At 45.4% G+C, this 24,771-nt stretch overlaps 1 protein-coding gene across 3 annotated transcripts in view; it reads right to left on the bottom strand.

Moving 5' to 3' along the window:
• dpp6a (dipeptidyl-peptidase 6a) overlaps positions 1-24,771 on the bottom strand; it is a 361,387-nt gene that overhangs the window by 29,806 nt on the left and 306,810 nt on the right. For all 3 annotated transcript variants that reach the window (XM_029626299.2, XM_029626302.2, XM_029626300.2), the window contains exons 4-8: positions 17,807-17,901; positions 17,353-17,427; positions 16,014-16,066; positions 15,446-15,527; positions 12,263-12,383 (exon numbers count right to left, since the gene is read on the bottom strand). In XM_029626299.2, the coding sequence (XP_029482159.1) occupies positions 12,263-12,383; positions 15,446-15,527; positions 16,014-16,066; positions 17,353-17,427; positions 17,807-17,901 (426 nt within the window). The remainder of the gene's footprint in view (positions 1-12,262; positions 12,384-15,445; positions 15,528-16,013; positions 16,067-17,352; positions 17,428-17,806; positions 17,902-24,771) is intronic.

The raw sequence follows: 24,771 nt of genomic DNA, 5'->3' as shown, positions 1-24,771 counted from the left end.
TGTTTAACACTTTTTGGTTACTATATCATTCCCTATGTGTTATTTCCTAGTTCTGATGTCTTCACTACTATTCTACAATGTAGAAAATAGTAAAAATAAAGTCCTTGTACCATTTCTTTCTCAAAAAAGAGGCACATTCAGCTGCAGCGCCGATAAACCACACTGCCGTAAACACAAAAAAACACAAACAAATCAACAAACATAAGCTTCTCAGTGTACGAAATGTGCAATCCCAGCCAAGACTCCATGGGGTATGCAGACACAGCTCGTATCAACAGTGTGTGTGACTAATATCGTGCCGTGCCAGACTTCTCTGGCTCTGTCCCTGGGCCACATCATATTTCAGGATGTTGTCTGCTGCTGGAGCAGTTAGTCTGACAGACAGGCCACAGATGACAAATGTTCTATAATCACCTTGGGTGTTTTGTCTTTCTGACTCCCCTTACACAAGACTGTCAGTGTCCCACACGCACACTGTCAGCGTCCCACACGCACACTGTCAGTGTCCCACACGCACACTGTCAGTGTCCCACACGCACACTGTCAGTGTCCCACACGCACACTGTCAGTGTCCCACACGCACACTGTCAGTGTTCCACACGCACGTTGTCAGTGTTCCACACGCACGCTGTCAGTGTCCCACACGCACACTGTCAGTGTCCCACACACACACTGTCAGTGTTCCACACACACACACTGTCAGTGTTCCACACACACATACTGTCAGTGTTCCACACACACACTGTCAGTGTCCCACACACACACACTGTCAGTGTTCCACACACACACACTGTCAGTGTTCCACACACACACACTGTCAGTGTTCCACACACACACTGTCAGTGTTCCACACACACACACTGTCAGTGTTCCACACACACACTGTCAGTGTTCCACACACACACACTGCCAGTGTTCCACACACACACTGCCAGTGTTACACACACACACACTGTCAGGCATACAGTTGAAGGTGGAGGTTTACATACGCTTAGGTTGGAGTCATTAAAACTTGTTTTTCAACCACTCCACAAATTTCTTGTTAACAAACTATAGTTTTGGCAAGTCGGTTACGACATCTACTTTGTGCATGACTGTAATGGGTGTGTGTCGGTGGCAGGGAAGTCAGGCGCAGGAAAACGAACTTGGTATAAACAGAGTCTTTTAATAAGTGCTCATACAACTCCAAAAACCAAAATATACAAAAAATAACATAAGTGGGTACAAAACCCGTCGCACACCGACACATGACTTGCACACATACAATAAAACAATCTCCGACAAAACATGAGGGGAAACAGAGGGTTAAATACACAACATGTAATTGATGGGATTGGAACCAAGTGTGAAGGAAGACAAGACAAAACCAATGGAAAATGAAAAATGGATCAATAATGGCTAGAAGGACGGTGACGTCGACTGCTGAACACCGCCCGAATAAGGGCGCCGAACACCGCCCGAACAGTAACCCCCCCAACGCGCGGCCCAACGCGCGGACCTGGAGGGCGAGGCGCAGGAAGATCCGGATGGAGACGGTGGAAATCTCGCAGCATAGAAGGATCAAACATGTCCTCCACCGGAACCCAGCATCTCTCCTCCGGACCATACCCCTCCCAGCCCACGAGGTACTGAAGGCCCCTCGCCCGACGTCTCAAATCCAGTATGGAACAAACGGAGTACGCCGGGGCCCCCTTGATGTCCAGAGGGGGCGGAGGAACCTCCCGTAACTCAGACTCCTGGAGTGGGCCAGCCACCACCGGCCTGAGGAGAGACACATGGAATGAGGGGTTAATGTGGTAATCGGGGGGAAGCTGTAACCTGTAACATACCTCGTTCACTCTCCCCAGGACTTTAAACGGCCCCACAAACCGCGGACCCAGCTTCCGAGGCGGAGGGGCAGGGCAGGCGGAGGGGCAGGTCTCGGGTCGAGAGCCAGGCCCGGTCCCCCGGTGAGAATACCGGGGCCTCACTGCGGTGACGGCCTGCGCCCACTTTCTGGCACAGTACGGCGCGCTGAAGTTGGACATGGGCAGCCTCCGCATGTTTCCTCCGCACGCCGGAACCAGTCGTCCACCGCAGGAGCCTCGGTCTGACTCTGATGCCAAAGAGCCAGAACTGGCTGATACCCCAATACACACTGGAAGGGAGAAAGGTTAGTGGAGGAGTGGTGGAGCGAGTTCTGGGCCATCTCTGCCCAGGGCACGAACGCTGCCCACTCCCCAGGCTGGTCCTGGCAATAAGACCTCAGAAACCTACCCACATCCTGAATAACTCTCTCCACCTGCACATTACTCTCGGGGTGAAAACCTGAGGTAAGGCTGACCGAGACCCCGAGACGTTCCATGAACGCCCTCCAGACCCTCAACATGAACTGGAGACCCCGATCAGACACTATATCCTCAGGCACACCGTAGTGCCGGGAGATGTGTATAAATAGAGCCTCCGCAGTCTGTAGGGCCGTAGGGAGACCGGGCAGCGGGAGGAGACGACAGGACTTAGAAAAATGATCCACAACTACAGGATCGTGGTGTTACCCTGTAAAGGAGGAAGATCAGTCAGGAAATCCACCGACAGGTGCGACCATGGCCGTTGTGGAACGGGTAAGGGTTGTAACTTACCTCTGGGCAGGTGTCTAGGGGCCTTACACTGGGCGCACACCGAGCAGGAGGAAACAAAAACCCTCACATCCTTAGCTAAAGTGGGCCACCAGTACTTCCCACTAAGACAGCGCACCGTCCGACCGATACCAGGATGACCAGAGGAGGGTGACGTATGTGCCCGATAAATCAGCCGGTCGCGGACAGCAGACTGAACGTACAGACGCCCAGCCGGACACTGGAGGGGAGCGGGCTCTGTACGCAACGGCTGCTCAATGACTGCGTCCAGCTCCCACACTAACGGTGCCACCAGGCAAGAGGCCTGGGGTATGTGAGTGGGATCCATGGGCCGCTCCTCTGTGTCATACAGCCGGGACAATGTGTCTGCCTTAACGTTCTGAGAGCCTGGTCGGTAGGAAAGGGTAAACACAAAATGGGTGAAATACATGGCCCACCTTGCCTGGCGAGGGATCAGGCTCCTCGCTGCCCGGATGTACTCCAGATTGCGGTGGTCAGTCCAGATGAGAAAAGGGTGTTTAGCCCCCTCAAGTCAATGTCTCCACGCCTTCAAGGCCTTGACGACAGCCAACAGCTCCCGGTCCCCCACATCATAGTTTCGCTCCAACGGGCTGAGCTTCTTCGAAATGGAAGCACAGGGGTGGAGCTTAGGTGGCGTACCCGAGCGCTGAGAGAGCACCGCTCCTATCCCAGCTTCGGATGCATCCACCTCCACTATGAACGCCAAAGAGTGATCCGGATGGGCCAACATGGGAGCCGAGGTAAACAGAGCCCTCAGGTGACTAAAAGCCCTGTCCGCCTCAGCTGACCACCTGACCCCTTCAGCAGTGAGGTAATGGGAGTAGCCACCTGACCAAAACCCCGGATAAACCTCCGGTAGTAGTTGGCAAAGAACAGCTGCACCTCCTTTACCGTGGTGGGAGTCTGCCAATTACGCACGGCTGCAATGTGGTCACTCTCCATCTCCACCCATGAAGTGGAAATGCGATAACCTAGGAAGGAGAAGAACTGTTGGAAGGACAGGCATTTCTCAGCCTTGACGTACAGGTCATGCTCCAACAGGCGACCAAGCACCCTGTACAGCAAGGACACATGCTCAGCGAGTGTAGCGGAGTATATCAGAATGTCATCAATATACACCACTACACCCTACCCGTGCAGGTCCCTGAAAATCTTGTCTACAAAGGCTTGGAAGACTGATGGCGCATTCATCAACCCGTACTGCACGACGAGGTACTCATAGTGCCCAGAGCTGGTACTGAAAGCCATTTTCCACTCGTCTCCCTCTCGGCTACGCACCAGGTTGTAAGCGCTCCTTTAGTGAAGAAGCGCACCCTGTTTATTGACTCTATCGCTGTGGCTATGAGCGGTAGCGGGTAGCTATACCTCACAGTGATCTGATTCAGACCCTGATAGTCAATACACGGGCGCAGACCTCCCTCTGTCTTCTTCACAAAAAAGAAACTCGAGGAGGCGGGTGAAGTGGAGGACCGGATGTACCCCTGACGCAGGGATTCGGAGACATATGTTTCCATAGCCTCCGTCTCCTCCTGTGAGAGGGGATACACGTGACTCCTGGGAAGTGCAGAAACAGTGGGGTTATGACAAGCTAACCAGGGTAGGCCTAGCACCACGGGAAACGCAGGAGAGTCAATAAGGAAGAGACTATTCTCTCCATATGACCCCCCCCCCGGCATCACCATGCCCAATGGCGCGGTGACCTCCCTAATTAACCCTGACCCTAATGGTCGGCTATCTAAGGCGTGAAGGTATGAAGGGCACATCCACGGGAACAATAGAGATCCCTAAACTATAGGCTAAAGCACCATCAATAGAATTCCCAGCTGCTCCTGAATCGACGAGCGCCTTACGCTGGGAATGCGGGGAAAATTCAGGGAACGTAACAGACAAAACATATGTACAACAGAGGGCTCTGGGTGAGTATGGTGCCGGCTCACCTGGGGTGACGCCAGAGCGTCCTGCCCCTGTCTCGATTCCCAGAGGAACCAACCCGGCACTGACCGGCAGTGTGACCTCTGCGGCTACAGATGGTGCACAAGCGGGAACCCCCTCCGGTCTCCCTGCGTACCGCCCCTCCCAGCTCCATGGGTACTGGAGATGGGGTGCGGGAGGATGGAACCACCAGACCCCGATCTGAACATCTGCGAGTAGCCAGCAGGTTGTCCAGCCGGATGGACAGGTCCACCAGCTGGTCAAGTGTGAGTGTGGTGTCTCTGCAGGCCAGCTCCTGACGGACATCGTTGAGCAGACTGCAACGATAATGGTCGATCAGGGCCCTGTTGTTCCATCCCGCGCTGGCAGCCAGAGTCTTAAACTCCAGAGCCAACTCCTGAGCGCTCCTCGTCTCCTGCCTCAGATGGTAGAGGCACTCACCCGCCACTCTACCCCTGGGCGGGTGGTCGAAGACTGCCCGGAAACGACGGGTAAACTCCTAAACTGGTCCAACGCCGCATCTCCTTCTCTCCACACGGCGTTGGCCCACTCCAGGGCTCTCCCGGTGAGGCATGAGAAGAGGACGGACACCCTCTCACGGTCCGACGGAGCTGGGTGGACCGTGGCCAGATAGAGGTTTCATTGACGGAGTAACCCCTGACAGTTGGCAGCCCTCCCGTCATACTCCTGTGGCAAGGAGAGACGGATCCCATTGGGTTCAGGCGGGAAAGGGGCGCTCAGGGGAGACCCGGGTTGTGCTGGTGGAGGCGCTGGAAGAACCCCCCATCTCTCCCAGAGGTCCATTGTCTGGACAACGCGGTTCATGGCGGCTCCAAGATGGTAAAGTAAAACTGCATGCTGCTGGACGCGCTCCTCCACCTCAATGGCTGGGGTACCCTCTCCTGCTGAATCCATAGTATTGGTCAGAGATTCTGTAATGGGTGTGTCGGTGGCAGGGACGTCAGGCGCAGGAAAATGAACTTGGTATAAACGGAGTCTTTTAATAAGTGCTCACACAACTCCAAAAATCAAAATATACAAAAAATAACATAAGTGGGTACAAAACCCGTCGGACACCGACACATGACTTGCACAAACATACAATAAAACAATCTCCAACAAAACATGAGGGGAAACAGAGGGTTAAATACACAACATGTAATTGATGGGATTGGAACCAAGTGTGAAGGAAGACTAGACAAAACCAGTGAAAAATGTATCAATGACGGCTAGAAGGTCGGTGACGTCGACCGCCGAACACCGCCCGAACAAGGAGAGGGACCGACTTCGGCGGAAGCTTGGAAAATTCCAGGAAATTATGTTATGGCTTTGTAAGCTTCTGATAGGCTTATTGACATAATTTGAGTCAATTGGAGGTGTACCTGTGGATGTATTTCAAGGCCTGCCTTCAAACTCAGTGCCTCTTTGCTTGACATCATGGGGAAATGAAAAGAAATCAGCCAAGACCTCAGAACTTTTTTTGTAAACCTCCACAAGCCTGGAGGTACCACATTCATCTGAACAAACAATAGTATGCAAGTATAAACACCATGGGACCACGCAGTCGTCATACTGCTCAGGAAGGAGATGCGTTCTGTCTCCTAGAGATGAACATACTTTGGTGCGAAAAGTGCAAATCAATTCCAGAACAACAGCAAAGAACCTTTTGAAGATGCTGGAGGAAACAGGTACAAAAGTATCTGTATCCACAGTAAAACGAGTGCTATATCGACATAGCCTGAAAGGCCGCTCAGCAAGGAAGAAGCCAATGCTCCAAAACCGCCATAAAAAAACAAGACTGCAGTTGCAACTGCACATGGGGACAAAGAACATACTTTTTGGAGAAATGTCCTCTGGTCTGATGAAACAAAAAGAGAACTGTTTGGCCATAATGACCAACTTTATGTTTGGAGGAAAAAGGGGGAGGCTTGCAAGCCGAAGGACACCATCCCAACCGTGATGCACGGGTGTGGCAGCATCATGTAATTGGAGTGCTTTGCTGCAGGAGGGACTGGTGCACTTCACAAAATAGATGGCATCATGAGGAAGGACAATTATGTGGATATATTGAAGCAACATCTCAAGACATCAGTCAGGAAGTTAAAGCTTGGTCGCAAATGGGTCTTCCAAATGGACAATGACCCTAATCATACTTCCAAAGTTGTGGCAAAATGGCTTAAGGACAACAAAGTCAAGGTATTGGAGTGGCCATCTCAAAGCCCTGACCTCAATCCTACAGAACATTTGTGTGCAGAACTGAAAAAGCGTGTGCGAGCAATCCTGACTCAGTTACACCAGCTCTGTCAGGAGGAATGGGCCAAAATTCACCCAACTTATTGTGGGAATCTTGTGGAAGGCTACCAGAAACTTTTGACCCAAGTTAAACAATTTAAAGGCCATGCTACCGAATACTAATTGAGTGTATGTAAACTTCTGACCCACTGGGAATGTGATGAAAGAAATAAAAGCTGAAATAAATCATTTTCTCTACTATTATTCTGACATTTCACATTCTTAAAATAAAGTGGTGATCCTAACGGACCTAAAACAGGGAATTTTTACTGGGATTGCATTTCAGGAATTGTGAAAAACAGAGTTTAAATGTATTTGGCTACAGTGTATGTAAACTTCAGACTTCAACTGTAGGTATAAACACAGACAGGGGGCACACACAATGATAATCTCATCTAGTATGCAAGCGTGGAGTTTTCCTCCAGGGAGAGCTTTCCTGCAGGGAGAGCTTTCCTCTCTGTGTCACTGACCCTGCAGCCGTCTGGTCCAGATCTAAACAGATGTTACACAACCTGGGAAGGGCTTTCTCTCCCCTTCGCGGGTTATGTCACCACTAAACACACACACATTTGATGTGTTATTGCAGAATGAATACAGTCTGTCAGAGATCTGCATTGAGTGACATGATACGTGAAGCAGGTCTACATTGTGAGGCAGGTCAAGCTCAGGCTAAATTCCCTCCCGTCTCGTTGAAAGATAAATCTTCCTTCATAAATGATTAGTGTAAATTGCCAGGCCTTCAGCGCTTCACAAGTATATTTCAAGGTTTAAATGGAGTTAGACTAATATAGCTGTTGGGAGGGCTCCTCTGTATCTTAAAATCTCATTCAAACTAATCTGGGGGTAGGGGTGGGTCATGAGTCAACAGTAAAGTAAACACATACACAGATTACACACAGACTACATATACACTGACACACACCTACTACATACACACTGTAACACACAGACTACATACACACCTACTACATACACACTGTAACACACAGACTACTTACACACTGTGACACACACAGACTACATTTATTTTATTTAACCTTTATTTAACCAGGTAGGCTAGTTGAGAACAAGTTCTCATTTGCAACTGCGACCTGGCCAAGATCAAGCATAGCAGTGTGAACAGACGACAACAACAGAGTTACACATGGAGTAAACAAACAAGTCAATAACATAGTAGAGAAAAAAAAGAATCTATATACATTGTGTGCAAAAGGCATGAGGAGGTAGGCAATAAATAGGCCATAGGAGTGAATAATTACAATTTAGCAGATTAACACTGGAGTGATAAATGATCAGATGAACATGTGCAGGTAGAGATACTGGTGTGCAAAAGAGAAGAAAAGTAAATAAATAAAAACAGTATGGGGACGAGATAGTACATCGGTATATAGCCCACCCAATTTACCTATGTACAGCTGCAGCGATCGGTTAGCTCCTCAGATAGCAGATGTTTAAAGTTGGTGAGGGAGATAAAAGTCTCCAACTTCAGAGATTTTAGCAATTCGTTCCAGTCGCAGGCAGCAGAGAACTGGAAGGAAAGGCGGCCAAATGAGGTTTTGGCTTTAGGGATGATCAGTGAGATACACCTGCTGGAGCGCATGCTACGGGTGGGTGTTGCCATCGTGACCAGTGAACTGAGATAAGGCGGAGCTTTACCTAGCATAGACTTGTAGATGACCTGGAGCCAGTGGGTCTGGCGATGAACATGTAGCAAGGGCCAGCCGACTAGAGCACACAGGTCGCAGTGGTGAGTGGTATAAGGTGCTTTAGTAACAAAACGGATGGCACTGTGATAAACTGCATCCAGTTTGCTGAGTAGAGTATTGGGAGCTATTTTGTAGATGACATCGCCGAAGTCGTGGATCAGTAGGGTAGTCAGTTTTACTAGGGTAAGTTTTGCGGCGTGAGTGAAGGAGGCTTTGTTGCGAAATAGAAAGCCGACTTTTGATTTGATTTTGGATGGGAGATGTTTGATATGAGTCTGGAAGGAGAGTTTGCAGTCTAGCCAGACACCTAGGTACTTATAGATGGCCACATATTCTAGGTCGGAACCATCCAGGGTGGTGATGCTAGTCGGGCGTGCAGGTGCAGGCAGCGAACGGTTGAAAAGCATGCATTTGGTTTTACTAGTGTTTAAGAGCAGTTGGAGGCCACGGAAGGAGTGTTGTATGGCATTGAAGCACATTTGGAGGTTAGATAGCACAGTGTCCAAGGAAGGGCCAGAAGTATACAGAATGGTGTCGTCTGCGTAGAGGTGGATCAGGGAATCGCCCGCAGCAAGAGCAACATCATTGATATATACAGAGAAAAGAGTCGGCCCGAGAATTGAACCCTGTGGTACCCCCATAGAGACTGCCACAGGACCGGACAACATGCCCTCCGATTTGACACACTGAACTCTGTCTGCAAAGTAGTTGGTGAACCAGGCAAGGCAGTCATTAGAAAAACCGAGGCTACTGAGTCTGACGATAAGAATATGGTGATTGACAGAGTCGAAAGCCTTGGCCAGGTCGATGAAGACGGCTGCACAGTACTGTATTTTATCGATGGAGGTTATGATATCGTTTAGGACCTTGAGCGTGGCTAAGGTGCACCCGTAACCGGCTCGGAAACCGGATTGCACAGCGGAGAAGGTACGGTGGGATTCGAGATGGTCAGTGATCTGTTTGTTGACTTGGCTTTCGAAGACCTTAGATAGGCAGGGCAGGATGGATATAGGCAGGGCAGGATGGATATAGGTCTGTAACAGTTTGGGTCCAGGGTGTCTCCCCCATTGAAGAGGAGGAAGACCGCGGCAGCTTTCCAATCATTGGGGATCTCAGATGATACGAAGGAGAGGTTGAACAGGCTGGTAATAGGGGTTGCGACAATGGTGGCGGACAGTTTCAGAAATAGAGGGTCCAGATTGTCAAGCCCAGCTGATTTGTATGGGTCCAGGTTTTGCAGCTCTTTCAGAACATCTGCTATCTGGATTTGGGTAAAGGAGAAGCTGGGGAGGCGTGGGCAGGTAGCTAAGGGGGGTGCGGAGCTGTTGGCCGAGGTTGGAGTAGCCAGGAGAAAGGCATGGCCAGCCGTTAAGAAATGCTTGTTGAAGTTTTCGATTATCACAGATTTATCGGTGGTGATCGTGTTACCTAGCCTCAGTGCAGTGGGCAGCTGGGAGGAGGTGCTCTTGTTCTCCATGGACTTTACAGTGTCCCGGAATTTTCTGGAGTTAGAGCTACAGGATGCACATTTCTGCTTGAAAAAGCTGGTCTCTTCTTTCCTGACTGACTGCGTGTATTGGTTCCTGACTTCCCTGAACAGATGTATATCGCGGGGACTATTCGATGCTATTGCAGTCCGCCACAGGATGTTTTTGTGCTGGTCGAGGGCAGTCAGGTCTGGAGTGAACCAAGGGCTATATCTGTTCTTAGTTCTGCATTTTTTGAATGGGAGCATGCTTGTCTAAGATGGTGAGGAAGTTACTTTTAAAGAATGACCAGGCATCCTCAACTGACGGGATGAGGTCAATATCCTTCCAGGATACCCGGGCCAGGTCGATTAGAAAGGCCTGCTCGCAGAAGTGTTTTAGGGAGCGTTTGACAGTGATGAGGGGTGGTCGTTTGACCGCGGCTCCGTAGCGGATACAGGCAATGAGGCAGTGATCGCTGAGATCCTGATTGAAGACAGCAGAGGTGTATTTGGAGGCAAGTTGGTCAGGATAATGTCAATTAGGGTGCCCATGTTTACGGATTTAGGGTTGTACCTGTTGGGTTCCTTGATGATTTGTGTGAGATTGAGGGCATCTAGCTTAGATTGTAGGAATGCTGGGGTGTTAAGCATATCCCAGTTTAGGTCACCTAACAGAACAAACTCTGAAGCTAGATGGGGGGTGATCAATTCACAGATGGTGTCCAGGGCACAGCTGGGAGCTGAGGGGGGTCGGTAGCAGGCTGCAACAGTGAGAGACTTATTTCTGGAGAGATTCATTTTTAAAATTAGAAGTTCGAACTGTTTGGGCATAGACCTGGAAAGTATGACAGAACTTTGCAGGCTATCTCTGCAGTAGATTGCAACTCCTCCCCCTTTGGCAGTTCTATCTTGACGGAAAGTGTTATAGTTGGGTATGGAAATCTCTGAATTTTTGGTGGCCTTCCTAAGCCAGGATTCAGACACTGCAAGGACATCAGGGTTGGCAGACTGTGCTAAAGCAGTGAGTAAAACAAACTTAGGGAGGAGTCTTCTGATGTTGACATATACGAAACCAAGGCTTTTTCGATCCCAGAAGTCAACAAATGAGGGTGCCTGGGGACATGCAGGGCCTGGGTTTACCTCCACATCACCCGAGGAACAGAGGAGGAGTAGGATGAGGGTGCGGCTAAAGGCTATCAAAACTGGTCGCCTAGAGCGTTGGGGACAAGGAATAAAAGTGTGTGTCACATACACATTGTGACACACACATACTACATACACACTGTAAAACACACATACTACATACACAGACTACACACATTAACACAAAGTTTGAGTGTAGAAGCAATATTTAGTGCAAGCAACCTCGCAGGCACACACACTTACATGCAGACACTTTTTAAATGCACGCCGCACACACATTTATATTTGTCATTGTAAAATCTTGGAATCTTGCTAGCTCAAGAGACTAGAGACTGTCACAGTCTGTCACAAGTAGGGAACTTTCAATTACCTGGGATTCCCAAAATCAGAAGGGAATAAGCAAGAAATCCGGAATCCTCAAACCAGGATTTCTGGAAAACCAGGGAATTTATTGAAAGTCCCACAGATTTTACAACCCTAGTCACAAGCAAGAGACCTAGTTAGTAGAGACCCAAGTGCCAGTCCACCCATTGAGCACTACACGAGGCCCTAAATAAAAGACAGCAATTTCCATCCCTTCCTGACAGTTCTCCATCTCTCTCTTTCTCTGTGTTATTAAAAGAGAGAAGAAAAAAGAGAATAAAACACGAGGAACAGAAGAAGAGTTGAGAGGCAGTCTGGTCCTCAGGGGACGAGGCGGAGGCACTGAGGTGGACTCAGGTGAGCTTTGATCAGTCCAGTCAAAACAGACAAAACAACGTTGAGAAAACCTGACATCTGTATCAGAGTGGAGAACAGACGGTGAATATTAATTCTGCTGAATTAATGCTAATTAATGCTAATTCACTCATGTAGAACAGCCGTGGTGAGAATTCTGGGAAATTGGAGCAAATTGGCACGTTTCCTGTTTTTAACGCCATTTTGGTATGATTCTAAATCACTTGTTCACTGCACCTCTGACTAGCCTAAATAATAACTCCATCATTTTTATTCAAGTGCCACATTCTTTGGGGTCGACAATGCAATGGGATAGACATCACCACCCAGAACACCAATAACACAGTATTCACATCAGCCAATCTCACCTTCGTACAGCCAATCGCTGAGCCCATTGAAGATGACCCCCTCCTTGCCGGTGGAAACCAGACGGATCGATCGGCTCTCCACCGTCGAACGGTAGTAGATGTTGTTCTCAAAAATAAAAATCTAAGGGGAAAGAAAGAAAGGAAGGAAGGATGTGGAATAAATAACCTATGATACAGGAAGATGTAACCTCTGCATTACTAAACTTGTTGACCTGTAGGTTGACAGAAGGATGCTTTAACCATGAGAAATATAGAGCCAATATGAGATAAAAAGGTTCTATACATAGTGTAGATACATTCCTATTCACTGCACAACTTGAATTGTTAAACATTTAGCAGTAGTGTTGGCTGACTGGCCTGGCTCTGATTCTGCTACTGCCAGCTTGTTTACATCTCCGTAGTACTGTAGGTCTAAGTATTGATGGATAACTCTGGAACAGGAGAGAGAAAGAGGGAGAAAGCAGGAGAGAGAGGGAGAGAAAGAGAGAGTTTTGTATGCAAAAGACTAAAGGTTGTGTGTTGGAAAACAAAAGACTAAAGGTTGTGTGTGAGAAAACAAAAGACTAAAGGTTGTGTGTGAGAAAACAAAAGACTAAAGGTTGTGTGTGAGAAAACAAAAGACTAAAGGTTGTGTGTGAGAAAACAAAAGACTAAAGGTTGTGTGTGAGAAAACAAAAGACTAAAGGTTGTGTGTGAGAAAACAAAAGACTAAAGGTTGTGTGTGAGAAAACAAAAGACTAAAGGTTGTGTGTGAGAAAACAAAAGACTAAAGGTTGTGTGTGAGAAAACAAAAGACTAAAGGTTGTGTGTGAGAAAACAAAGGTGAACGAGAATACAGAGAGAACGTAATGAATAATGAATCCCTTCCTCAACACATTGGACACCAATATTGTATATCAATATAAATCCTAATTGCAGATGAATCCTTTAATGGTGTACAGCATTGCCGTCCTCTCTGTCCACTGTTGGGAGAAGTGTTGACTACCCGCTGGGCAGTTCATGGTCAGCTCCATCCTTCCTAATTAAAACTTCTGTTGCTCGTGTGGCAAGGTAGGCCAGGGGGGACCCCGGTGTGTTTGAGTTCTCCTCGATGCAGACTGACTGAGGCCCAGTTTAACAACTGGATCTAGGCCAGTGCAGAGAGTCACACAGTGAGCTTGGCCCACTTCTGAAGGAGGTACTACCCAAGTTACCTCCCATATGCTATTCACACACAGAGTCTGGGGAGATGTGAGGTCATATTGTGGGCAGGCTGACAACAGCAGGAGAGAAAGATGTACCATGTCAGACCCTCTAGAGAGAAAGGGAGGGAGAGGAAGATAGAGAGAGCAAGCAAAGCTCAGCGTCTCAGTGAAGGATCCGTCTCCGATTTAAAAGAAGAGGAGAAAAACACCTTTAATGAGGACCCCTTATTAAATCAAATCAAATGTTATTGTTCACATACACATATTTAGTAGATGTTATTGCAGGTGTAGCGAAATACTTGTGTTCCTAGCTCCAACAGTGCAGTAATATATATAATTCACAGCAATATACACACATCTAAAAGTAAAAGAATGGAATTAAGAAATATATAAATATTAGGATGAGCAATTGACTAAAATACAGTACAATAGAATACAGTATAAATTAGTATGAAATTAGTAAAGCAGTATGTAAACATGATTAAAGTTACTGCTAAAGATGGAGTTAAATGAACAGTGTTCATCCACAGACACAGACTCAGACACAGCTGCCCGTCCTCCCCTCTGGTGCATCAAAGGACACTGTGTATTTAACCTAATTCCACCGCTTTCAACATGGGAAAAGACAGCTGTGCGTGTGTGTGTGTGTGTGTCTGTGAAGGGCAAGCAGCAGCATGATGTGTGTGTGTGTGTGTGTGTGTGTGTGTGTATGTGTGTTTAAAGAGCAGATCAAGAGGTCAGTGTAAGACTAAGCTGTCAGCTGGCTTGAGAAATGTGACAACAGATGGACTGATGTTAGTGTGTGTGGATGTGTGTGAGTGTGTGTGCATGCATGCAAGTATATGTGAACTCACATTGGCAGACACCTTCCTCTCCCACCTAATCATCTTATCGTTGACAACAAGTATCATAGCCCAAACGGCAAGAATCTGTTGCTGGGAGAAAAGCTCCTTTAAACGAAAGTGACTGTTGGAATCAGGGCTGTTTAATGAGTAATGATAGGAGAGACTGTGTGATATCCATCAATTGACTTTGCCAATTAATCCACTGGGGAGATTACAGGTAATTAATTGCATTGTGCCAGAGGATAGTCTGCTCTGAGTACTAGTAGACTAATGCTTATTAATGTTCTTTCTAAGGCTAGACTGCCTGGTAGCTTGTGATAGTTTAACATAAATAGCTATAGGAAAGGTCACAGCTAGGGTTGCAAAGGGACGGTATATTACCGGAAACTTTCTAAGTTTACCAATAAACTACCAGAATTTTGGTATCTTTCAAGGATTGTATCTCAAGACATCTAGTGGCCCTTTTGGGTACTTCAGATTATCACAGGTGTGTGGCTTCTGTGTGGCCTTGTCACATCATATATAAAATAATAATTAAATAAGATGACTTTCAAATGAAACAGAATGACAAAGCTATAAAACATTATCTTAAATATAAACCATCAACTTAGTGAATACCAGTGTTTAATATGAGGGTTTCTGAATTAAATATTCTTTATATTTTTTTTATACATGTATTTAACATGTCAGTTGTGAAAAAATTCAATAGTTCAAAGATTTGCAGAGTGAATAAAAAATGATGCATTTGTTGATTAGATGCTTTTTCTTTATTAATTAGGCTGTTTGCTCTGGAACCATATAGTTTATCTACAAGAAACCCATTGACAATATGGACACCGATATAGAAAATGAATACAGAATGGAATATAGATATATATATTTTTTAAGTTATTCAAGTATATATTACCAATGTTACAATAGATTGCCATATATTTTCTGTTAATTACCAAAATACTGAAGATTCTGGTAACTTTGGTAAATTACAATGGGCTTGCAACCCTAGTCATAGCTAATATGGAGATAAAGTCCATTCATATTGTACTATCCATTGAGAACCAGACACGGACACACACACAATTCTGTCAAATAGCAGTGACATAGGGGTATGGAGTACGGATAAGACAGAGGGTGCTGCTGGGAGTTGTAGTTCTTACCAGCTGCTGGCCCCTGGGTCCCCAGCCTGCATACTGCAGTTGGGCGTTCCGTACCTCTGGAGGATTCAGGTTCCATGTCTCCCTGCAGCAGAGAGGCGAGACCACAATATGAACACACACATCCATACTACACACCGACACACACATTGAACTGCCCCTCAGTAAATGACAGAGCACCTTCTTAAAAAAATACTCTTAGTTGATCATCAACAAAACAAAGCCTAAAAAAAACACTCCACTGCACAAGTAGCCTTCGCTGCTCCTTCCCAGAAGTACCAGTGTTATACATCCCAGTCCAAAATGTTCAAGAACAGCTAGAAATACAGGTGCTTTATATACCACAGCCACTTTTTGTGCCTTTAGAAGTGCTGTGAGCTGTAGGGCAGAGAATTAGAGGTGTCACAGGCCCTGTGTCTTTGTCTGGAGGTGAGGATGGATGAGGTCATCAAGGCCCCTGGCTTGCAGTTCTCCTTGTCTCCAGCGGGTGGCAGTGCAGAGACATGACTGACTAGGCTTCGGACAGGAGACAGGAGGGGAGGGGAAGCATTGGTTGGTTTCAGCCACTTACGGAGTCTCCAGGCTGCAGATGATGTAGAAGGCAGTGAACGAGTGCTGGTACACCTGGAAGAAGAAGGATTGGAGACTGTCATAAAGAAGAGTGATTGACTTGGCCATTAAAAACATGTTTTATTAATTACCATCAGAATGGAAGTACATATGATGGGAGATTACATGTATTCTACTTAGTAATCAGTCACGTTCAGTAAATTCTGAACCGCTTGAAATGGAAATTGGATTCCTCCCTGCCAGTTGCAATGTGGCTATCGGAAGTTAAGAGTTGTATCCCTTTGGAGAAAATCAGTTACTGCTTGAGGAATAAGTTAAAGACATTTTACAGAATTTGGCAACCTTTTATTGACTATATGGAGAATCTCCCCCCACATCTCATTGATTGAATCTATATATAATCCTCACAATGTTTCACACGTAATGTATAATATGTAGCCTATGGCAGGTGATCCAATGTCTCATTATCATTATTTTTTTCTTATTGTATGTTTGTATATATAATTATATATATATTTTTTTTTTTTTTGTTACGCTCGTCTGTTACTGTCACTTTGTCCTATCGTTGTCTAATATCTTTTCACTTTTGTTTTGAATGTTCTTAATTGGAAAATGCAAAAAGAAAATATTTTTAAAAAAGAGTTGGGGGAGAGAGAGAGAGAAATTCTCTGTGAAGGGCAAGCAGCAGCATGATGTGTGTGTGTGTGTGTGTGTGTGTGTGTGTGTGCCTGTGCAATGACAGCTGGGGGACGGAGCCGTCATCTACCAGGGCTCTGGAGGACGATTATGAAATAACAAATTCACTGTCTAACACACACACACACACGCACACACACTCCATCCACCAGGGCCTCCCTGTTGTCTCAATGGGCTTCTATTCCCTGACATACTAATTATTTTTCAGACTGTGTCATGGATCTCACATTGCAGTAGTTAGCTACCTGAGCCATTACATAATGCAGTAACCGCTGTAGCAGAAAAACCTCCCATCTCATTCCCTTTCCTCCTATGCTCTCACTCTCTACTCCCCTGCTTGCCCAATTCCCTCCCTTTTGTTTTCCCCATCCCCTGCACCCCTCCATTTTCCTCCTCATCCCTCTGTCCCGGCTGTGTTGTGAGGTTTGTTTGTGTTTTGGCCACTCTCTGAAGAGTACAGTTCCACTAAGCTGGTTTCTCTCTACGGTGGCTGAGAGGCGGTGGGGTGCGACATGCCTCTACCCGGACACCATGATTACTTTTTCTCCCCCACCGTCTCGCCACATTTCCCTTCAAAGACCGATGACATATTTGCCTGTCATTCCGCTAATTCCAAAAACACGCAAACAAATGAAAGAGCTCACTGGTGCCACGTTGTAGGCGAGCAGCACATGCTTCATGTCAGGAGACACTTCATACTTGCTGGCTTTGTACATTTCCTGAAAAGCACAGAGAGAGAGAGAGAGAGAGCGAGAGAGGGAGAGAGGGAGAGAGAGAAATAATACAAAAAGATTACATTTAACCATGCGTAGTGTTTTTCATTAAGGTAATCCTAGAATGACTGCGTTTGACGGATTGCTCAGTGCAGGGCATGGGCGGGAGAGGCATTAATCTTCTTGAGGCTCTTTCTGATTTCAGAGAGACATAATGTTGTGTGTCGTCACCGTGGCCGTTTCAACACTGACCCCTGATCAAATGATGTGGTAATGATGGATTGTTTCACTCCACTTTGGGTGCTTTGATATGCTGGAAATGTCCAATAATAAAACATTTAATAAATAACACTACGGAAAAAAAGAGATAGTTGTAGAGACTCACAAACTTTTTGTTGTGCACCAGTACCGTCCTCTCATACGTCTCCATGTTGAGCCTGACAACATCCCCCTCACGTGTGCGATACAGTAGCTCATTACCTGTTGAACAGAGATAGAGCAAAGACACAGAGCAAGAAATATTACTTCACAAAGGCTATCAAACTTTTCATAATGTCTGATAATAGTCCTATGTGCAATATCCTTGCAATCGTCTGTAATTTGGACACTTAATATCAGAGAGCAAAGTGTTTGGATGCAGAGTGGCCAGTTGGTGCATTGGCAGTGTATCTTGGATCCATACACTGACAGCTGGTCCCTGAGCTCTCTACATTGGTGTCAGAAGCGGGATTCTCTAAATTGGTGTCAGAAGTGGGATTCTCTAAATTGGTGTCAGAAGTGGGATTCCCTACATTGATGTCAGATGATTCTCTACATTGGTGTCAGAAGTGGGATTGTCTACATTGGTGTCAGAAGTGGGATTGTCTACACTTGTGTCAGAAGTGGGATTGTCTACATTTGTGTCAGAAGTGGGATTTCCTACATTGGTGTCAGAAGTGAGATTTCCTACATTGGTGTCAGAAGTGAGATTTCCTACATTGGTGTCAGAAGTGAGATTCTCTACATTTCTGTCAGAAGTGAGATTCTCTACATTTCTGTCAGAAGTGAGATTCTCTACATTTCTGTCAGAAGTGAGATTCTCTACATTTCTGTCAGAAGTGGGATTCTCTACATTTGTGTTAAATGTGGAATTTACAGTGGGAGGAATGCACTGGGGCTATAGAGGAATGCACTGGGGCTATAGAGGAATGTGTTGGGGCTATAGAGGAATGTGCTGGGGCTATAGAGGAATGTGCTGGGGCTATAGAGGAATGTGCTGGGGCTATAGAGGAATGTGCTGGGGCTATAGAGGAATGTGTTGGGGCTATAGAGGAATGTGTTGGGGCTATAGAGGAATGTGCTGGGGCTATAGAGGAATGTGTTGGGGCTATAGAGGAATGTGTTGGGGCTATAGAGGAATGTGTTGGGGCTATAGAGGAATGTGCTGGGGCTATAGAGGAATGTGCTGGGGCTATAGAGGAATGTGCTGGGGCTATAGAGGAATGTGCTGGGGCTATAGAGGAATGTGCTGGGGCTATAGAGGAATGTGTTGGGGCTATAGAGGAATGTGTTGGGGCTATAGAGGAATGTGTTGGGGCTATAGAGGAATGTGTTGGGGCTATAGAGGTGCTGGGGCTGTGAGGAATGTGTTGGGCTATAGAGGAATGTGTTGGGGCTATAGAGGAATGTGTTGGGGCTATAGAGGAATGTGTTGGGGCTATAGAGGAATGTGTTGGGGCTATAGAGGAATGTGTTGGGGCTATAGAGGAATGTGTTGGGGCTATAGAGGAATGTGTTGGGGCTATAGAGGAATGTGTTGGGGCTATAGAGAATGTACTGGGGCTATAGAGTAGAGCAGGGTCTCCCAAAGTCAGACCCGGGGCCCCCCTGGGTGCACGTTTTTTTTTTTTTTTTTTACCCTAGCACTACACAGCTGATTTAAATATTCAAAGCTTGATGATGAGTTAGTTATTTAAATCAGCTGTGTAGTGCTATGGTAAAAACACAAAAAAGTGCACCCGGGATGGGGTGGACCGACTTTGTGAAACCCTGTTATAGAGGAATGTACTGTTGCTATAGAGTATGTACTGGGGCTATAGAGAATGTACTGTTGCTATAGAGAATGTACTGGGGTTATAGAGAATGTACTGGGGTTATAGAGAATGTACTGGGGAAATATAGAGAATGTACTGGGGCTATAGAGTATGTACTGGGGCTATAGAGTATGTACTAGGGCTATAGAGAATGTACTGGGGCTATAGACGAATGTACTGGGGCTATAGAGGAATGTACTGGGGCTATAGAGGAATGTATTGTTGCTATAGAGTATGTACTGGGGCTATAGAGAATGTACTGTTGCTATAGAAGAATGTACTGTTGCTATAGATAATGTACTTGGGCTATAGAGAAATGTACTGGTGCTATAGAGGAATGTACTGGGGTGATAAGTAATCTCTTCATTCAAAGACTCAATCATGGACACTCTTACTGACAGTTGTGGCTGCTTTGTGTGATGTATTGTTGTCTCTACCTTCTTACCCTTTGTGCTGTTGTCTGTGCCCAATGTTTGTACCATGTTGTGTTGCTAACATGTTGTTGTTATGTTGTGTTGTTACCATGCTGTTTTGTCATGTGTTGCTGCTTTGCTATGTTGCTGTCTCTTTATGTAGTGTTGTCTCTCTTGTTGCGTTGTCTCTCTTGTTGTGATGTGTGTCCTATATTTATTTTTTATCCCAGGCCCCCGTCCCCACAGGAGGCCTTTTGCCTTTTGGTAGGCCGTCATTTTAAATAAGAATTTGTGCTTAACTGACTTGCCTGGTTAAATAAAGGTTCAATAAAGGTTCAATAAAACATTTTTAAAAAGAGGAGAGTGTGCAAAGCTGTCATCAAGGCAAAGGGTGGATACTTTGAAGAAACTAAAATATATTTTGATTTGTTTAACATTTTTTGGGTTAATACATGATTCCGTATCTGTTATTTCATAGTTTTGATGTCTTCACTATTATTCTACAATGTAGAAAATAATTTACAAAAAGAAAAACCCTTGAATGAGTAGGTGTCCAAACTTGTGACTGGTACAGTATATACACACACACACACACATCAGGACATGAACTCCTACATATTGTAAATCTGAAAATAGAATCCAGTATTTCAGAACGTGACCTACAGCTTGCAGGTCAAGATCAGACTAGGAAGAATTGACATTCGCAATCTCCCCCTATCTGCAAGCTTAACCAATGGCATAACACCTTATTGATATGTAAATTCAACCAACCAATAGAACACATATACATAATACATAATCATTAAATACATATTTCTGCAGTGGCAAGTGGAAACAATCAACAGTTACACCTGCAATCACAAAGACCGTCTCCAGAGTGAGTAAACAATTGCAACAAAGAGATGAAAGTGAATTTAGTTTTCCCATCTTCACAATGACTTTGCCCTTTACCAGACAAGGACGATAAAAGCCTATTTCTGAATGTTGTTTCAGTCAAGAGCCAATAAGGGCCGAGCAAACAGCTCTGGTTTAGAGTGTTAATCGGGGACTACAGATTGTTATGGGGAGCATTCTATATCTGCTGGGATAACTAATTGTCCATCACAATGACATTCATTCATAAAATTATGATTGACAATTCTGGGTTTTTAGATTGCACTGGTCAAATAATGAATGCAAATTATGCAATCAACAGCTCTCCAGTTTACTGGAATATATTAACAGCTTCGTATCAGGAGTAAAGATTAAAATATAGTGCATCCTGATTGCTCGTCCCGTCTCACTGAATCTCATCCTGAATCCTACGTACTCACTTTTTATTTTTCTATCCTTTGAATCAGCACATGTCCAACATATCAATGTAAAGCACTTGAGAGCATCTGGGAAAGAAGTCCATCAATCCATTATATCTTCTAATATGCTATTCCTTTTTCCTGTTTTGTATCCATGTAAAGCTAAAGCTAAGGTAAGCTACTATCCTCTTTCCATCTCTTCTCCTCCTATCATCTTTCCATCTCTTCTCCTCCTATCATCTTTCCATCTCTTCTCCTCCTATCCTCTTTCCATCTCTTCTCCTCCCTCTTTAGATATGTCATCTCTGAACTTCATCCTAAACATACACTTGGCTGGCCATATTTTTCAACTGTCATTCCGCCTGTCTCTTTCCCTCCCTCAGAGTCCAATCTTTATTCTGTATGTAGTTTGTATTTATCCGTTTACCACCCTTCCAGTCACCCGAGATCACTCGTTCTTTCCATGCCAACCATGCACCCCAACAGAGCCCATAATTTCAGCCTTCACCCTGTCCTCTTCTCCACCACTCTCCCTCGCTGTCGCTATACAGTCTCCAGTCTTTCTTTTCCTTTCAAAGACACCAGGGCTTCCTCTCAGACCATTGCCATCTATTCATCCCTGTTTCACACTACCAAGGGAATTCTCAGTCTTGCTCTCTGACATTCTCCTTCACTCCATCTTGCCCTCCTTCTCCTTCCACTAGGTCTTCATCAGGGCTCCCTTGACCGGCTCGGCGTTAGCCCAGGGCATTGGCTTCCCCCTGTGATCTTCACCTCTGCTCCTGCAACATGTCTTATTCATTCAGTCTCCTGCTCTGGGCAACATCCCTCACTCACTACAGATCACAGGAGGACAGTTGTGTGTGCGAAAGAGAGAGAGAGGAGAGAAAGAAAGAAATAATATGTACTGTAAAATTAGTTAAAGTGCCATAGACATTCCCCTTTCCAACAACACATCACTTCAAAGACCAAGTACCTTGTGAATATTCCCACTTAAACTCTAATGGCTTCTATGATCTCACACTAGCACTCTACCATCCCCTCCTCTGAACCCTACAGCTTTCATTTGACTGTATGCTTTGTACCGGTGTGCCTCATTGAGGCTTCAGGCAAGCTGTTCCCTGCACTAACTGAAGATGACAGCTTCATTAGAATGAGAGAATAACATGCATATCCACAGTCCAGTGCAGCTCTGGCCACCAGGCTAGCTTCTAGGAAAACGACGTGAAACTTCCCAATCCATGGACTATTAGTCAAACATATCTACATATTTTATGCATTTGCACCAGTTTTTTTCAGTAAGGGATAAAACACCAAGGACAAAGCTAAAATATGACTCTCTATTCCTCAAATTGTACCTTCTCCTCACCCTCATTTCGCTATTTTTGTTCTGTCGTCCAGGTTTAATTCCCTTAAAAACAAACCGGTTCAATCTGCAAACGCATAGCCAATCTGTCCAAAAAGTGTTTTTGATGGCAAATGATTGCCATCAGAAACACTAGGTTCCCAGGCCCATTTGTCTTGCTGAACATGATGATATTATAGTCACCGCACTTAACCAACCATGTGAAGGACCTTATTCTCTCCCTCTGCTTCCATTTACTTGTCCCATTCTCTCCATTCTTCTTCAGGGAGACGCAGCAGCCCATTCATTCTGTTCAGGCCTCTCAATATTTCCTTTGTAACGCCTGAGTTCTGGCACTATGCCGCAAAACTCATACAATGTACCACTGCTTGCTTTATACTACCTCTGAGTGCCAACACGGAACACACCACCAAAGAATACTCATACGTTTATCCAAATATATAACCTGATCATTGAGCAGAGAGATGTCTCCCCTTTGATAAAGCTTCCCAGTGGGGCTAAGCTAGTTGACATGGTGACATTAAAACCAGTTTACAACCTGAACAGGTTTGTATCATTAAACGACAGGTGAGCGGAGGCTACAATGTAAAGCTAGGTGTGGAATGTATTTTTCTTTCCTGTTCCAGGTCATCTGTCCTCCTGAAGGCTAAGAGGACGATGGTTAGGCTGCTAAAAAAACGCAGCTGGGAGAGAGTTATAGGGGCCTGTCTGGGACAAAATAAAAGGGTGTCTCTCTCCTTCCACCGTATACAGTCTTAAATCTCCAATGCCCTTTGGATCAGATGGGCTATAAAACTAAATGGGTTTCTAAAACAACTCTAATTAAAAATATTTTCAGAGTGGGGGGGATACTTTCAGGTGGCTTTGTGTGTGGCATGGTGTTTGCCACTAGCGGTTCAACCTTTCCGTTAGCATGTCAGGTCATAGGGTGGTCAGGCAGGAGTAAGCAGCAGGTGACAGAGACATTTATATGGTCTTATGTATGCAGCTTACTTCCCAATCTGGCCCTCATACCATCATGGCCACCTAATCACCCCCCTCCTCTGTAACTATTCCCCAGGTCGTTGCTGTAAATTAGAAAGTTTTACCTGGTAAAATAAGAGTAAAAATAAAAAATAAAACACTTTTTGCTTGTACAATTATGATAGATTTTTTAGGATGGAGGTGTGTGAAGTTGACTTTCTATTGAGTTCAGTCCTCTTGAGGACGTCTATACATAAACTTTCCCCCATGGCCTTCCCTTTATTTCACACTCTACACTGATGGCGCAGATGATTAAGGCAGCCCCAGAGGGGTTCGGATAAATGCGGATGACACATTTCAGTTGAATGCATTCAATTGTACAATTGACTAGGTATCCCCCTTTCAACCTTATCTCTGAAAGGGGCCATAGACAAGCCTCCCTCATAAAACAATACAATTACACAACAGAGAGCTTTGCCATATCTCTATAGCGTGTTGCATTCCCCAAAGTAGGAGGTGAATAGAAGTGTATGAGCTGCTGATGGCTCCTGTCCGGTGGGCTGGATGGGAGTTTTACGTTGATTTACGGTTATCAGCAACACATTTTTCACCGCTTGCCCATTTGTTGATTCCTATGAGTCCACTGGACGGTATCAAACCGGACCCATAATTGCAACATTAAACCTCCTTATCATGGCTTTCACGTTCTTAAATTGTATTTTATTTATTTTTTAAAATTCTGCCTCAGAGCCACAGAACAACACAACAAGCAAGAGTACATAACATTTGCACAGGGCAGACTTGAGTAAATTACATTAAACATGACTAGAATGTGGTTTTGGTTTAACAGAAATATTGACTGCAAATACCTGCTGGGAGGGAAAGGTTAATACACGTCGGCATTGTGAGATATGTAAGATTCTTATTCAGGACAGTGAGAGAATTCATAGGCCTATAAAGACATCTCTAGGGATGTGCTGTGAATTTCATATATGGTATAATGCTTAGCCTACTGTATGTTACACGACAACAGTCTGCCATTTACTAAAATATCCAGAGTAAAACCAATGATGTGTATATAGATGGGTTCTTTAGATTAAATAGCATTAGCACTACCAAACCATCCTACTGATGTATATTGATCAATATCACTCTTTCATAGGTCTCTTACTGTCACGATTGTTTAGAGATGGATTGGACCAAGGTGCAGTGGTAGGCGTACATTTTACTTTTATTTAAATGTC

The sequence above is a fragment of the Oncorhynchus nerka genome, linkage group LG22 (assembly GCF_034236695.1).
Source record: "Oncorhynchus nerka isolate Pitt River linkage group LG22, Oner_Uvic_2.0, whole genome shotgun sequence".
Lineage (NCBI taxonomy): Eukaryota > Metazoa > Chordata > Actinopteri > Salmoniformes > Salmonidae > Oncorhynchus > Oncorhynchus nerka.
The sequence above is the reverse complement of the archived record's forward strand: the minus strand, read 5'-3'. Positions and strand labels throughout refer to the sequence as shown.